General features: G+C 41.5%; 1 protein-coding gene across 2 annotated transcripts in view; it reads right to left on the bottom strand.

The window, feature by feature from the left end:
* The window catches only part of mpped2a (metallophosphoesterase domain containing 2a), a 49,214-nt gene extending 34,836 nt beyond the window's left edge, over positions 1-14,378 (bottom strand). The window contains exons 1-3 of one of the 2 annotated variants that reach the window (XM_028402568.1): positions 13,895-14,378; positions 12,651-12,740; positions 11,627-11,917 (exon numbers count right to left, since the gene is read on the bottom strand). In XM_028402568.1, coding sequence (XP_028258369.1) covers positions 11,627-11,739 — 113 coding nt within the window. In that variant the 5' untranslated portion in view covers positions 11,740-11,917; positions 12,651-12,740; positions 13,895-14,378. The remainder of the gene's footprint in view (positions 1-11,626; positions 11,918-12,650; positions 12,741-13,894) is intronic. The other variant, XM_028402569.1, reaches the window with a different exon arrangement.
* Between the last annotated feature and the right edge of the window lie 687 nt (positions 14,379-15,065).

The raw sequence follows: 15,065 nt of genomic DNA on the forward strand, positions 1-15,065 counted from the left end.
CCTGTTAACATATGACTGTATAACAATCCAGAGGTTCATTAGTAATGTATACAGGGGTTCAGGAGTTCAGCAGTGCAGCAGAGGCCTCTGATCTATTGTAAACGGAGACAGTGAAAATGAAAAAGTCTTCCTGCGCTCCAGCGGCAGGTAAAAGAATATTCTCCAGTGACGGACTGAACTGTGTTAGCATGAAGGTGCGTGTTAACATGTCTGAGCTCCGGCGTGACATCAGAGGGAAGACTGCAGAGGGAAAAAAGACTTGGGGGGAGGGGGGAAATGCTAATGCACTCGGGGAGGGCAGGAGCACACTCTGAAATCCGCCATGACATTGGAGCTGACACAAAACTGGGGTCTGTGGCTGCAGAAATATCTGCTCGATGAAGAAATGTCTGTGATCCTTCAGCAGAGAAAAGCTCCAGGCATTTACTTCTCCTCACCTACGGCTGCAACCATTAGATTTTTGTTCAAATCCATGATTTTTCACTAAAATAAAATAATGTTTCTGCAAGTTAACGTTCATTTTCAGTGCAAAACTGCAGATGTTACATATTTTAAAATAATCTGCCCTCTAAAAAAAATAAGCAGATTTGTTCTTTTTAAGGTTGCTTGCTTTAAATCTTAAGTTATTAATGGGGAAATTGGACAACATCATGCTGTGATTATTAACATCAGAGCCTGTGATAATTTCATTGAATCCCTAAAGCCATGATTATAACAGCAACAACAAAATTAAAGTTATAATCTTGAGGTGCTCTGCCCCTAAAGATGCAAACAAAGTCATTAGGTTTGATAACGATTAATTGCTGTGCAGAAGAGAGCAACCGCGAGGGAAGTAAACTCAGTGTGTGGGAGAGGGAAAGGGAGTGCTCTCTGATGTCTGCAGGAGGATATTTCATTTGACTGAACACACTTGGCTCCATGGCCTTTTGTAAAAACACACAAGCAAACGGGGTCAAAGTTCAGCCTAAGCTTGCTCCTTCAAACGGGACACTTAACTCGCAGCAGATAAAAAGGTCGCCGTCTCTGTCACTCTGCGACTTGTTGAGCTCTTTAAGGATGCCACATAATCATTATGATTGATTGCAATGCTTCCCCAAGTTTTTCTTCCCTGGAAACCTCCTCACATCGTTCAAAAACAGGCAGCCACTGTTTCCCACTCAGCCAAAAATCTGTCCGACTAAAGAGCGCTCTTATCAAACATTTTAGTATGACTTACATTTAAAATCCATTATTTAAAAGTTAGGTGCAAATCTGAAGACATTTGTTGTAGAGGCTCAGGGTGTAACACCTCTTTCTCAACCACCTACATCAACTCACAGAGCTTTTATTGTTAAGCTTGTAAAATTTTAAATGTCTGTGTTGTTGTGTGCCTGGTCTGCCTTGTAAACTGCTCGTTGATCGCGTTTCCTAGAAGAATGCTTTGCAGTTTTTTATGAACTTTTAACTGATTTGAAGACAACCAAGGCCGAATTTGTTGAAAGAAAAATTAAATGAAGATATTTCTTTTTTACCATAAACCTCAAAGGCCTTCAAAATCTTAACAATTACACGTAGAGACATTTTGCTCTATAACTATATAACTTGACATTTTGTTGTTTGCACTGTGTCAATGGCTTTAACCAAAACTATAGGTCTTATTATAATATCAGATGTTCTGAGCTGGGTTTGAAAGGTTAATAGGGTCAACAACCTTGGAGCACTTTTTTCAGACGAAACTCATTAGCCTTAAGCTCCTCCTCCTCCTCATCCTCCTTCTAAGAGTGAAGCTGTCCTGGTAATCAGTGAAGGCCACCGGCAGGCATACTGCCACCTGAACCTCCAGGGTCAAAAGGGAAATGTGTAAATAGACTGCTAATCAACTTGCCTTTCACTCATGTCGCAAAGAAAAGATGATGTTTTTGTAAAGATCCAGCCCGTTTGCAATTGCCTGAGATGACTAAGATGTTTCTATTTAAGACTCCTCATTGTGTCGCCTGTGAACACTTGACTCAAAATTTAGCTACGCAACGTCTGTGCTCTGTTTGCAGCGTGCAGTTGCAGTCACTCCTGGATTTCTTTTTTAAATTTGTGTGACGATTTCAGCATTCACATTGTCTCGTCTATCCAGTTAAGTTAAGACATTTATGTTGATTGATGTCTTTCTTGCAAATGACCTTCCTTCTGCATCACAGGAAGCTTGTATTCTTTCATTCTCAGAAATTTGTCCACTTACTCAATGAGAATTCTCCAAATTCACACACAAGTTTGACACAGACTGATTTACAGATACAGCTTATCTAGGTATGGTCCGATAAGTGTTATGGCTGAATGTAAATCTGTACTTTATCACTTCTTTGTTGATCCAAAAGATGAGTCTAAGTGTCCACGGTTTAAGAGGAATTGAGATTTTAAAACATAATTGCAGATGAACCGCAGACAAAATAGTTCCTGTTCTTTCACCAGGCTCATACTGTCTTTATCGCTCTTTCAGGAGAAACATCAAAACACAATGCTTCCCATTTCCTCTGTCTATAACCTCTGCATCAATTCCCCTCCCCCTCCTATAGAGTCACACACACACACACCGCTCACTCATCCACGGTGCAATACCATTTCTCTGAGAGGAGCACAGAGAGCGCCTCTCTTATCTTCTGCGTTTCAGCTGTCTGCGCTAATTCAATAAACTTCAGAGGAACAAAATGAACACAGGAATAACGGAGAGGGGGTGTTGGCAGGGTTGGGGGTGGTGGTGGTGCACAACAGAGAAGAGACAGAGGCAAAGGTGGGAGACAAAAACAAGCCAACAAGAAACCCCGAAAGGAAAACACACAACAGCACAAGCAGAATGTACAATGATGATGCAGAGTGATGAACATTCATAAGGGTGGAGAATAAGGAAAGGAAACACAAGAAAACAAACACAAAACACTGGAATTGCAGCTGATTTTCAAGAATGCTGAAAGATGGTCTCGTGTCTTGATGCCCTTGCACTACCCCCTTCACTCCATTTGTTCAGCCAGTGTGTGCCCTCCTCATCCCTTCCCATAATGGCCGAGCACAGAACACAAAGCCGGCGCTGGAATATCAGCACTGGAGAAACCTTCCGGCACTGCGCTGGGAAATAAATTGCTTCTGCTAATGCCCCTTTCATTATGGCACAGCCCTTAATTGTGCTGCTGACAGTCTGCCTGGCTGCAGGGCTGATGGGAGAAATGCTGAGGAGACGTGGCCCCCGGGCCAAACACCGACTTGCAGACTGCAGGGAGAATAATCTAGTGGAGAAGTGTTCACCTGGACAGATAACACAGCACTCTCAAGAGAGTGAGTGTGCACAAAAAGAAACAGCAGGTTCCCATTTTAGACCTTTCAACAGCAGATGTGGTTTACGAGATTTTATGCAGCATTTATTTATTCTTCTGATGTATACATGCATTACCAGTACATCTTAAGTTTCATCATGTAAGTATATAACCTAGCTGCAAATGTTTAGTCTGCCTCAATATCTTGCTTCTTCCCTTGACAGAACACTTTTGTGTGTTGCAAAGGTGTTGTGTTTAGTCAAAAAGGCTAACTTTGAGAATAAAGAACTTATAGAAAGGCACAACACCAATAATTTTGGACAATTTCCACACAAAAAAAGGTATTTGAATTAAAAAAAATTAATTAATGTCAGAACATGAGACAATTAGCTGGATGTTTGTTTTGCAAATAATTCCAAATAAGTCCAGTTTTTAAACTTTGTGTCACAGTCTACCTATGATAAATTGTTGATACACCCACATTTTTAGTTCTTTTATCCAATACAAATCACAAACAAGGTGAAAAAAGCAAAAAAGTTTTTTGTTCATCAAGTCTGTGTAACGCCTTAAATTACCATGCAGAAAAAAAACATTTTCCCCACAATAACATCACTCATATATCTAATACAAATAATTTATCCAATATAAGAAATTTCTGAGAACAGCTAGGATGGGATCACCAACTTACGAACAACTTATGGAGAAGAAAACACATCTCAAAAGTGTCCATTAAGGGTTTAATAAGGAAATAAAGTGTCTGGTAAATAAGTCATCAGTAAAAGGGAAAACTAAACAAACTTAAACTACATAAGCAGAGGTGCTGTCACATTGAAAAGTTGCAGGCTAGGCGCAGGTTGCCGTTTTTTTTCCATGTCAAATGAAGTGACATCATCAGGGGATTGTGCCCTGCAATGCCAGGTTCTATAAGCTTAAAGGTCCAAAAATCTCTAAGACATCAAAAGGAACCTAAAAAAAACAGACCTGTCCAATGTCAACTCTCACTTAACCCCCACCACCACCATCCTACCAGACTCCAACAGCAGGTCAGGGGTGGAGAGGGAACTTAATCAAGGGTTCTCCTGTTACAAAAGCCCCTCCACTCCTGCCGGCAAACAGCAGCAGGGCCGACAGAAACAAAAGGCCACGAAATGGGACTGGTTCTTTGTGCTCAGGAGAGCTGAAGCCTGACTGCTGCTCCTGCTCCTCTACAAATGATTTGAAAGGTGAAGGGTAAAACATGTGGCTGCAGTATTAATTGGAAACTCTTTTTTTATTTTTTAAATGTGCTATTACTTCATAATCACAGTTTTCCAAACTAGCGAGGTGCTTTCAATTCTGAAAAAAAAAACACACAAACAAGTCCAATTGTGGTGCAGCAATAGCCTCATAATCAGAGTGAAATGCTCTTTCATTTTCATGTTAATATTCAGGCTGATGGTGTGTTCGTGTTAGCTGTTTATGGGAAAAGGGAAAAGGGGGTTATTTAGCTCTCAGCAGGGTGTGAAATATCTACTCCGACAATTTAATTTTCATTCCACACCCTTGTGGTTGCTTGGTTGAATTAATGCAGGTTATTTTGATTCAGAAAACGTGTCAAGTTAAGAGTTATGTCTTCTGTAAGTTAAGCTACATTAACCCACGCATCTGTGTGTCTATCACATCTTTTTTTTCTGGATTCGGAAAATAGAGCAAGAAGATGACAATCCCGTCTTAATCCCACTTTAAAAGCTGACTGGCATGTTTGTTTTTCTAACCTATTTGAATCAATGAAGAAATCGAAGATGTGGGTGGAGATTAAAGAGGTTAGTGTTTCCATTACAACTAACCAATCACCATCCACACTGAACCCAAACCAAAGAAGCAGCAGGGAAAAACCTCACACAAAGCATCTGTGGAAAAACAGATCAGGCAGAGCTTACAGAACATGTTTTCAGTTCCTAAATGTGGATCATCATCTGTCATCTGGAGACACTTTGGTTTGAAACCAGACAACCACAACCAAGAACAGACACTGCATGTAGTTTACCTCCAGGTTGTCACTGCACCACAAACTAATAAAATATCAGTATTGGAATAATTACAGAAAAACAGTGAACAGTGAAAAACCAGAGAAATCCTACAATAAATAAAGTAACAACACATGTTTGGCCTCAAACATGTAATTCAATAGTTGTATTCTTAAACCCAAGACAAATAAGTGTTATTTATAGATAATATTTAGCAAAAGGACAAGTAGAAACAAAGCAGAGCCTTGTTGTCCCGAGAGCTGGAACGCCAAAACATGAAGCAAACAGCGAGGAGAAACATGTTTTCTCTTGTTTGTGGTTGTATCTAAGATGTATCCATCCACTACAACTGAAGCTGCGAGGAGAGGGTGAAAATACTGTGACACTTCAATGGTAAAACTTAAGACAACAGAGCAGGCTTTAAAAATTCCACATTTCTTCTTGCAAAGTCACACATTTTTCCACAATTAAATTGGCAATTATCTGAGCATTTTCATCTTCAAAGCGACCCGCGCCACGGAGGGGCTTGTGTAAACAAGGTTTAACTTGTTTATCTACAACACGACACAAGAAAAGTGGAGTTCCTTTCCAGGACAGAAACACACACACACAGTCCATTCCGGGTTGGAAATGGGAATCACATGAGTGGAAAAGCTACTATTATCAACAAAGAGATGGAAATGTCCCGTTTAATTACCATCCCGGCACCTCGACCAGCCTCTTCTGTCACGTGACTGGACATCCTCCCTCCTTTCAATACACCAACTCATTTATGGACGCAGAAACAGGAGGCTGAATTTCCTTGTGTGCACACACACACACACACACATGGAATATATATATATATATATATAAAAAACAGCATCAGCTCCTCACACTGTGCAGAAACACACTTTCAAAACAATTTCCTGTACCACATTTAAGGCTCTGTTCCAATATAGTACGAAAAGGAAACACGGAACATAAAAAATCCTGAAGGAGTTCATTAATAAAAACCAGAACAGTGTTGAAAATGAATATGTGAAGGTTGCAGCCGTTTCCCTCCGCAGCTGTGTGAATATCCATGTGTATGGATGCAGGCGGCGGCTCCATTAAATGATTCATTCTTATGAGCTCCTCAATTATTCAGAGGGCGGGAATAATTAACAAGGCATCTGGAGAAGAAGCAGTTTGTTAAATGTGGATTATTTTTTTTTTTTTTTTTTAAGGTTGGGGTTGGAGGATTTCCATTTCCAAGCTTTAAAATTAATGTTATGAGCTCAGGTGTCTGGGGTGAATGATGTTTTATACAAAGCAAATAATGAAGTAAGACAGCCTTAAAAGGAAAACCAATGCAGAGTATCTGTAGTTAAAGGGGAGCTGGATGAACAGGGTAGCCTTAGATTGGCTCCTAAATGACTTTACACTCTTCTAAATCAGATTATGAAAATAAAAAATGAAACTAAAACTTCATTCCTTCTGCTACAAACAAACAACCTGTTAGACTGCAGAGAATTTTACATAATACACTCCAAGGTGTCCTGGTGTTTACACCAGCATTTCAGATTCTTTAAAGGTTACTTTTGGAATCACTGCTGGACAGGGCACTATCATGTCATGTGAAAACTTTCCTAATGACTTTATAGACATCAGCGCTAACTACCAGTGGTTAGTTCAACATGGATAATTTCGTGTGTAATTACAGACGTTGCTGACCTGGTTGTCTATGCTTGCAGATGTTGTGCAATTAAATTCTGCATTTTATCAAGGGACTACTGCCTACATAAGCAGCAGGCAAGCTTCAATGTTTAATGTCCATATTGTAAGTATGCACAGTGCAGAGGACTGTACAGAATGTCGTCAACACTGACACTCACTTCTGTACTTAAGAGTTTTCAAATCTCTGCACGTATGGTTTTTTTAACAGAAAATATTACAGATCTATACTGGTACATTTTCAGCTTCTGCTGCTTTTCAGCTGTGCAGGAACATCATGCTTGCAAAAAACACACACACAAAGGTCCTTGAACACTTCCAAAAGTGCAACAGTAGCAAATGACACAACCATAATTCAAAACATTATTTTCTTATGCAGCTACTTGTGCCAAGACAAAACATTTTAACCAAAGTAAACATTTCTGTCAGATGCTGTTATTGACCGCTGGTTGCCAAGAACCTAAAGAACATTTTAGAATCTTTTAGGACTATGCATTGGTATTTATTACATTCCAAGCTCTAATAATCACTGGAAACCTCTCTGGTCTGTGACAGCCTGTTGACAAAACTGGGAGCTGAACACACACATATAAAACACAGCAGAATCATTATTCACAAATGTTTCCAAACCTCTCATAGCTCTTAACTCAAGTTTAAAAAAACTGCCGAACACACGCCGCAAACTAATACTTTAACATGTTTATTATTTTTAAATGAAGAAGAGGAGAAATTATCCGTTGTTAGACAGCAGGATGTATATGGACACAAACATGTCTGTCCCTCGCAGCATTGAAGGAGTCATCCTTCTCCGCTGACACTGCCTCACTGCCTTGCACGGTGCACTTATCCGGTTGGAATTAAATAAATTAACACTCTAAAGGTGTTAATGGCGTAATGCAGTTAAATGGCAACACATCTGCGATCAAGATCAACCACAAACAACATCATCCCTTTACAATCTAATCTGGTGCGCTTGATTAATTCCATATTACTTAAGGTTTGAATCACTTTGCTTCCCTCCAACGCTTCATGCAGCTGTTTTCTTTTTTCACACCTAAACACTCCAACAGCTGTAATGCTAGACTTTAATAAATCCAAAATAAAATGCAGACATTTTCGCCAACTCAATTTATCAAGCACAAATTCAGTGGTTTTTTTTGCAGCTTGTCTTGTTGTTTTATTCTGATTTACTCTAAATTAATTCAAACAAAATTAAACTTATTTGTTGCAGTATTATTAATATTTATTTGCAAGGAGTAATTATTTTTGAAAGGTTTCCAAAATAGAGCTGCCAGACTTTTTTCTGCCATTCATCAACAAGATTTGAGACGTTTTAATCGATGCTACAAGCATTTTTCAAAAATCACTTTAAAAGACTCTTTTAGTCTGCTTGTCTGTCTGCGTCTGTGTGTCGAGCCTTCCCACAGTCTTGCCCAGATCCTGATCAAATTGGATTCGAAGCCATTAGTGTCCCAACTCGAAGCATATGTTCCAAGTTGCTGAGCATTTCATTTCACAAGACGACGACGACGAGGGGGTTTAGAAGAAAAAGGAAAAAAAAAAAAAAAACACAGACAAGAGCAGAAAAATAAACCAGACACAAACAGGGCTGCACTGAGTCTGTCGCTCACTCACAGACAGAGATGGAGACGTCCCATGCTCCACAGAAAGCCCACTTTGACTTCAGGGTCACGTTCCAAAGCATTAGCTTGTAACTGCCACGGCGTGCATGTGTGTGTGTGTTTGTGTGTGTGTGTGTGTGTGTGTGTGTCTGCCAGCCTGCCTGTGTACGTGCTCTATATGCATGTTTTCATATGTGGTTCAGAGAACGATACCTTCCACACCGCACAAAAGGCGCTGCTGTACTCCATCTGAGAAATCTAAATATTCTGTCTACTGGGGAAAAAAACATTAGAGCTGGGATTATATTTCAAAAGGCAGGCAACCCCCTCACTCAAGCTTTTTTCCCCCTCTTTACTCTCAGAGAAGCAACAACTTTATTTATGTCCAAATACTGTGGATGCAGTGAGAGAGTCGGATCATTATCTCCCAAACCTAAACAAGCCTTAGCTTTCCTAGAACAGAACTCGTATTCTATAAGCACTTAAACATCATGGGGGGATGGGCTTATAGGAGTGTGTGTGTGTGTGTGTGTGCATGTGTGAGTGTGTGTGATCCCAGGGTTCCCCGTCTGAGTTTAAGAATGACAGAGTAAAACACTGCAGGCTCTGTGGAGGCCAGGAAACAGCCTAATGTATTTATCCAAACACATATCTGCTGAGAGGCCCCACGGCTTCAACACCATCCCTTAGTCTAACCCTACAGGGGCTTCACCTCCAAAAAACTACCACAGCGAAAATGAAAGGAACAGCAGGACCCACACAATGTGAGCAAAAGAAAAAGTGATTATACAGAAACACTCTGATTAGTTCCAAGTTTCAGGAAATGTAACAGTGTTTGTGCACCTTTAACGCTCAGACAACCTGAAGCTGCCTTTTAACTCCTGACATCCTTTTTACATATGCACAAGGCAAACAACATTTCCAATTTTGACTTATTTTCACTGAATTTTACTTAAGCATGACAAACAAAAACTCTTAAATTTAGAAAGAAGCTGCCCGGTAACGTTAACCTCAACTCAAATACAGTAGACACAAATATCCTGGCTTTGTTAAAATGGACACAAACACAAACTAAAAAGTGACATCGTCTCCTTTTTTTCCCACACTCTTGGATGTTCACTGTACTGGCTGCCCTGCTCACAGCTAAGGAATCCCAAAACAACACAGTGGCACAATCATGTGAACGCTGCCAACACCAGGAGGGAGGTAAGAGGCCCATTTAGTCGTTTATTCCACCTCCACAAATAATCCTGTTTACATGAACATACGGAATTGTGCGCTGGTAAACAATATTAAAAAAACAAAAACCTTGCCAGATGTGGCTTTCTGAAGTGACTTTTTAATCTCTCTACTCTGCAGAGATCTCACAGAGCACTGCCTAAATCTATGTGATCATACCTCGTGATCATACCAAGTTTAAATATTTGTATTATTCATTACAACCATGCTTGAATTAAAGAAAATAAACTTTTTGCATTAATAAGATTCTCTAAAAAAACAAGAATTCTGCATCCCACACTGCTGTCTCAGTTGCATCCAGCTGTCATGTGACAGAAAAATCAGTGAGTGTTTGGCTTTTCTGCAGGATTTCTACAATTGATTGCAGTGGTGTAAAAAATGCGAATACAAACTTAACAGTTATAGAATGTGGAGGTATTATTCATACCAGCAGGGCACCTTTGAATCAGTATGCTGGTTCATGTTTTTTTATATTTTATAATAATTGAAGAAACTTAACTTTTATCTTATGTTTGAATTTGCTCTATACTCTAGCCATGATGGTGCTGTTTTCAAGGAGGTACAGGGTTTTTTATGACAATTAATATGTTGCAGTGATTTTATATATTGCAGTGCAAAGTGACTAAAAGGAGCGTGGAGTTCAAAAGGCTAAACCTTCATTGTGATTTTACCCCAAACAGTTTATCTTTATCTAAAGATTTGAATTTCCTGTCCAACTGAAGACGCCAAAAGCACTCAGTGTGTTGAGATGTTCCATGACTTCCTATTTTATTATATGTTGCAATAGTGCTAAAGAAAAAGACGCATGCATCAGTGTTCCTCCAAACCAATAATAATGATAATAAAAAAAAACACTGTAACAACGATGAAAACCTTCAATCATTTCCTTGCCCTGCTTTGGGTTAACTTCACGCACCATGCTCTCAGCTAATATGACATATCTTGAGCATATTGCACATGCAAACACAACCAACAGTCAGAAACTGTTTGTAAAAACTCTCCTAATTGGAAGAAGGCACAAAGTGAGCTGCAGCTCTGCGTTAATATCTGTCCACAGATAAAACATACAGCGTCTCTGATGAGTGTGTGTGTATGCAGCAAAAGGGTTGATGGGTCACAGCGCTCTGACCCACTAATGAGAGGCAGAGCGTAACCACATCAGACAAGAGCAATGCTAAGTAACTGGTCTGATAAATAAATAAAAAGGCCGCCCTAATGCGGACAAAGCGTTCACGTACCGCAATGACAGCATGGCACAAATGATAACAGTCTCATCGTAAACAGCGGCGAGCCACAACGCATGGTGGGGAAAGAACTAACGCAGAGTTCGGAAAAGCTTTAGCTCAAATCTGCATGACCCACGAAAATAACATTTAGTCGTTAGTGTGATCTGATGCTTTCAAACTTGCTACGCTACATTCAAGTTTTCAAACAGCAATGTTTAATTTACTCAAATGTTACACAGTGCAGTCTATGCTCTGCATGATCACAAAGTTTGTCCCTGCTGGCACACCGTACATCCTCTGAGCATGAGCCAATTAAATCAGAGCATAAACACAGACTCTGCATCAAACAGGGTCCTGATTGGCTTCCTGTTGCACCTCAATGTGTCTACATAACAGTTTACTAATGCATTGAAAAGTTGAATAAAATGGTCAAAACACACATCAATCAGCACAAAAGTATCTGGATCAATGCAGACTTTAAAGTAAAGGTACCTCTGACATTTCATAAGAATCAGTATTTTTCAGTGTGTGTGTGTGTGTTTGCGGTTGCTTGCACTTACATGTGGACATGTGGAGGTTGGAAGCGGCTCTGGTTGATGTTGTAGTGTGTGAAGGCCTGCGTGGGGTTGGAGCTGTACTCGTCCACCGTAATGGTCACTTTGCCATGAGCCATCCTTCCGCCGTTTGGACATGAGACGCCGTTCGTTCACCGGGATTCAGCAGCGAGCCGTGCAGCGGTCATCCTTCAGAGCCGCTTCAAGAAGCCCAGGAAGTCTCTCCCAGCAGCAGCAGCAGCAGCAGGAGCAACTGCAGCGACCCGGCCGACAGACTCGACCACGACACACTGCTGTCTACACAGCGACAGGAGCACAGAGACAGACACACACACACATATCAGCTGCTTTAAATAACCAGAGAGCAGGGGAACAAAATACACTGTTAAAATGTTAAAAAACTAACATGCACAAGCACAGTCAGGTGTGTGTGTGTGTGCTACAGAAGGCTTTGTACTAATTATAGTTTCTCTTTGACTTCAAAGAGCAGAACTATTGTGTTGGATTTTGTAAAAATTAAATATCATTTAATTTACTTTTTAAAGCCAAATTGCATTTTCTTGAAGACACAACATAAAAAGCTTGAAAGTTTGCACATAACTTTTGCTTTTCCAAAAAAAATTAAACACAGGGCTAATAAAGGCTGCAATGCAAAAGGACAAATTACTGCAGGCGTGACCTCTAAGGCATCAGAATTAAATACACCAGGAATGAAAAGCTGCAGGCAAAAAAACAAAAAAAAATCTCCACTGGTGATTTGCAAAAGCCTTCAATAAATAACAACGCATGCACAAACCAGCCTCCCTGCTGACAGTTACCCCCCTCAACAAACAGGAAAATAAAATAAAATTAGATCTGCTTTTGTTATTCCAGACCCGGTGCTCCAATTCTGAAACGAACCAGTAACAATTAATCTGCCAGCTGAGCTCCTCTGGTGCATGACTGTACAATAAAGCAAAAATTTTAGGTAAAAACAAACAGCAACAACAACAAAAAAGCTGAGCAGCGTGGCTTTAAAATCCTCACTCACCAGGCTTCGCTGTGCTCCTGTCTGACCTCCCCCCTAACCGATTGTAAAAGTGGCCACTGTGGGTTTGACAGGCGTTTTATACCAGACCTCCTGATGCAGCCATGAGGCGAAGGAGAAGCAGGAGGAGGAGGCGGATGCGAAGGGTGGTGGTGGTGGTGGTGGTGGTGGGAAGGAAAAGAAAAAAAAATGCCCTCAATTTAACAAGTCTGTCATCTTTTCTGGAGGGAAATCAACAACTCTGCAGTTCATTTGACAACACCCCCAATTCAAGCTTAAAAAACTGTCCTATTTTCACAAAAGCATTGATTTATGTGGTGGTTTTTTTTTCTGGGTCAGCTGCCACTTCCTGTGATGTTTTGCTATGAATTTAAGTTAAAAATATTTATGCCACAGCCTAAAAAAAACAAAACTAGGTAATTCTGTCAAATTCAAAATAAATAAATCTACTCATCCTCAATCCTTGTTGCACAAGTTTGCAAAAAAAAACTGTCAGATGTCCTGCACACACAGCATCTCATCTCTTCTAAATATACACAACAGAAAATTAACTGTTTTTGTTTCCAGAAAATAGGCCAAAAAAAAACGGAAGTTAATGTGCAGCATGCTTCACAGTCTCCTCGCCGTGTGTGTGTGTGTGTGTGTGTGTGTGTGCTGAAACTCGCCCTGTCTGTGTCTACCTTATGGCTACAGTAGCAGCAACTAGCTCTCTAGCTTAGCCTGCTAAACCTGCCCTGCAATAGATTTTTTTATTATGCACGTTGTAGCTTCGCATTGTGAGCTTTTCTGTACACACACACTCACACACACTCACACACTGTCAGTCCACCCGTTGAATAAACACAGCGCCTGCTGTACACAGCATAAAGCTAACTTCACTCCGGTAAGCACACACAGAGAGAGGGAGAGAGAGAGAGAGAGAAGGGGGCGAAGGCGAATAAATTGACCCTTTCTTGATACCATGCATGGGCACGATGTGTGCTATGCGCCGCTTGCAGCAGTGAACACAAAAAGAAAAGCTCCGTGCATGGCTGAACTCTGCTCCTTAAAAATGATAAGAAAAAACCCCCCCAGAGGTGGTCAGTGTCACGGCAGCGCCGCGCTAACCTCTTGCTCTTCCTCGTAAATGACAAGCCACCTTTTAACCGACGGCTTTGTGTCAGGAATTTCTTTTTTCCGTGCCCCCTCTCTCTCTCCGTCTCTCCCCTCCCTCCCCTCCTCAAACCAAAGCGGAAAGGTTGCTCTACCTTCGTCGTGCTGGAGGTTTTTTTTTTTTTTTGTGCGTCTATTTTTTTTTAATCTGGCCGGAGAAAGAGTGTCGGGTCGGGGTCGCCCTTTACGCGGCGGCGGCGGCGGCAGCAGCAGCGGTGGTGGTGGTGGTGGTGGAGAAGGGACACGGGTCCATGCGGCAGCAGCCAGGAGAAGCGGGCAGGTTGGTTAAGCGGCCGTCCGGGGGTTGCGGCAGTCTGGGCGGGTAGGGCAGAACCTTCGACCCGGCGGGGACCTCCGGCTGGCTCCTATGTAAAAGAAACCAGACAAGGAGAGAAAAGGCTGAGGGGGGTAAGAGAGCCAGAGACGAGGGCGAGAGACACTGACAGACAAGAGGGAGAGAGAGAGAAAGAGAGAGAGGAGGAGGAGAAGAAGAAGAAGAAGAAGAGAGAGAGTAGAGAGCAGGCTCGGTGTGACGGAGGGGGAGCCGGAGTGCAGTGAGTCGGAGCTGCCACTGGGGTCAGAGAGCAGAGAGAGCAGGAGCGAGCACAACCCCCTCCGCCACCTCCCGTGCGCGCTCCCCCACCACCGGCGGGCACGCGCGCGGCGAGGCGCGAGAGCGAAAGGAGGAGGAGGACGAGGAGGGCGCTCGCGCAGTCCCGCTCCCGCTCTACCGCCGTGCGGCATTCACTTCCTCTCGGAAATGACACCTCCTTTTTTGTTTGTTTGTCTCTTATCAATAAAAAAGCTAAAAAAAAAAAATAGTAATTACAGTGAACACACCTTACAATTGCAAAGACGTTATTGATGCACGTGAGGAAATTATTTGAACACTAAAATGCACAAATAGGATAAATAAAAAAATATTGAATAGAATGAAGACTTAAAGGTAGGGTAGGAGATTTTGAAAACTCAGTGAGAGTCAGCCAGATTTCAAAAGTAAACACACGCCCCTTTCTCTCGGAGCTCACCCCGAAGCCACGCCTCCCAATCACATGGACGGCCATCATGCACGTACCTCTCTGGTGCACGCAGAACAGGAAGAGAGTGACAACCAGCCAATACTCTGCGCAGGGTCCACCCGGAAGATTGGCTGATGTTTTTAGTGTTTTATAGCTTCCACAGATGATTAATATTCTTCAGATTAAAGCGAAACTGCCAAACTAATTGGTTGCTATCGGATTGTAAAGAGAAGTTACACTAATTTAA

Source organism: Parambassis ranga, chromosome 3 (genome assembly GCF_900634625.1).
Source record: "Parambassis ranga chromosome 3, fParRan2.1, whole genome shotgun sequence".
Lineage (NCBI taxonomy): Eukaryota > Metazoa > Chordata > Actinopteri > Ambassidae > Parambassis > Parambassis ranga.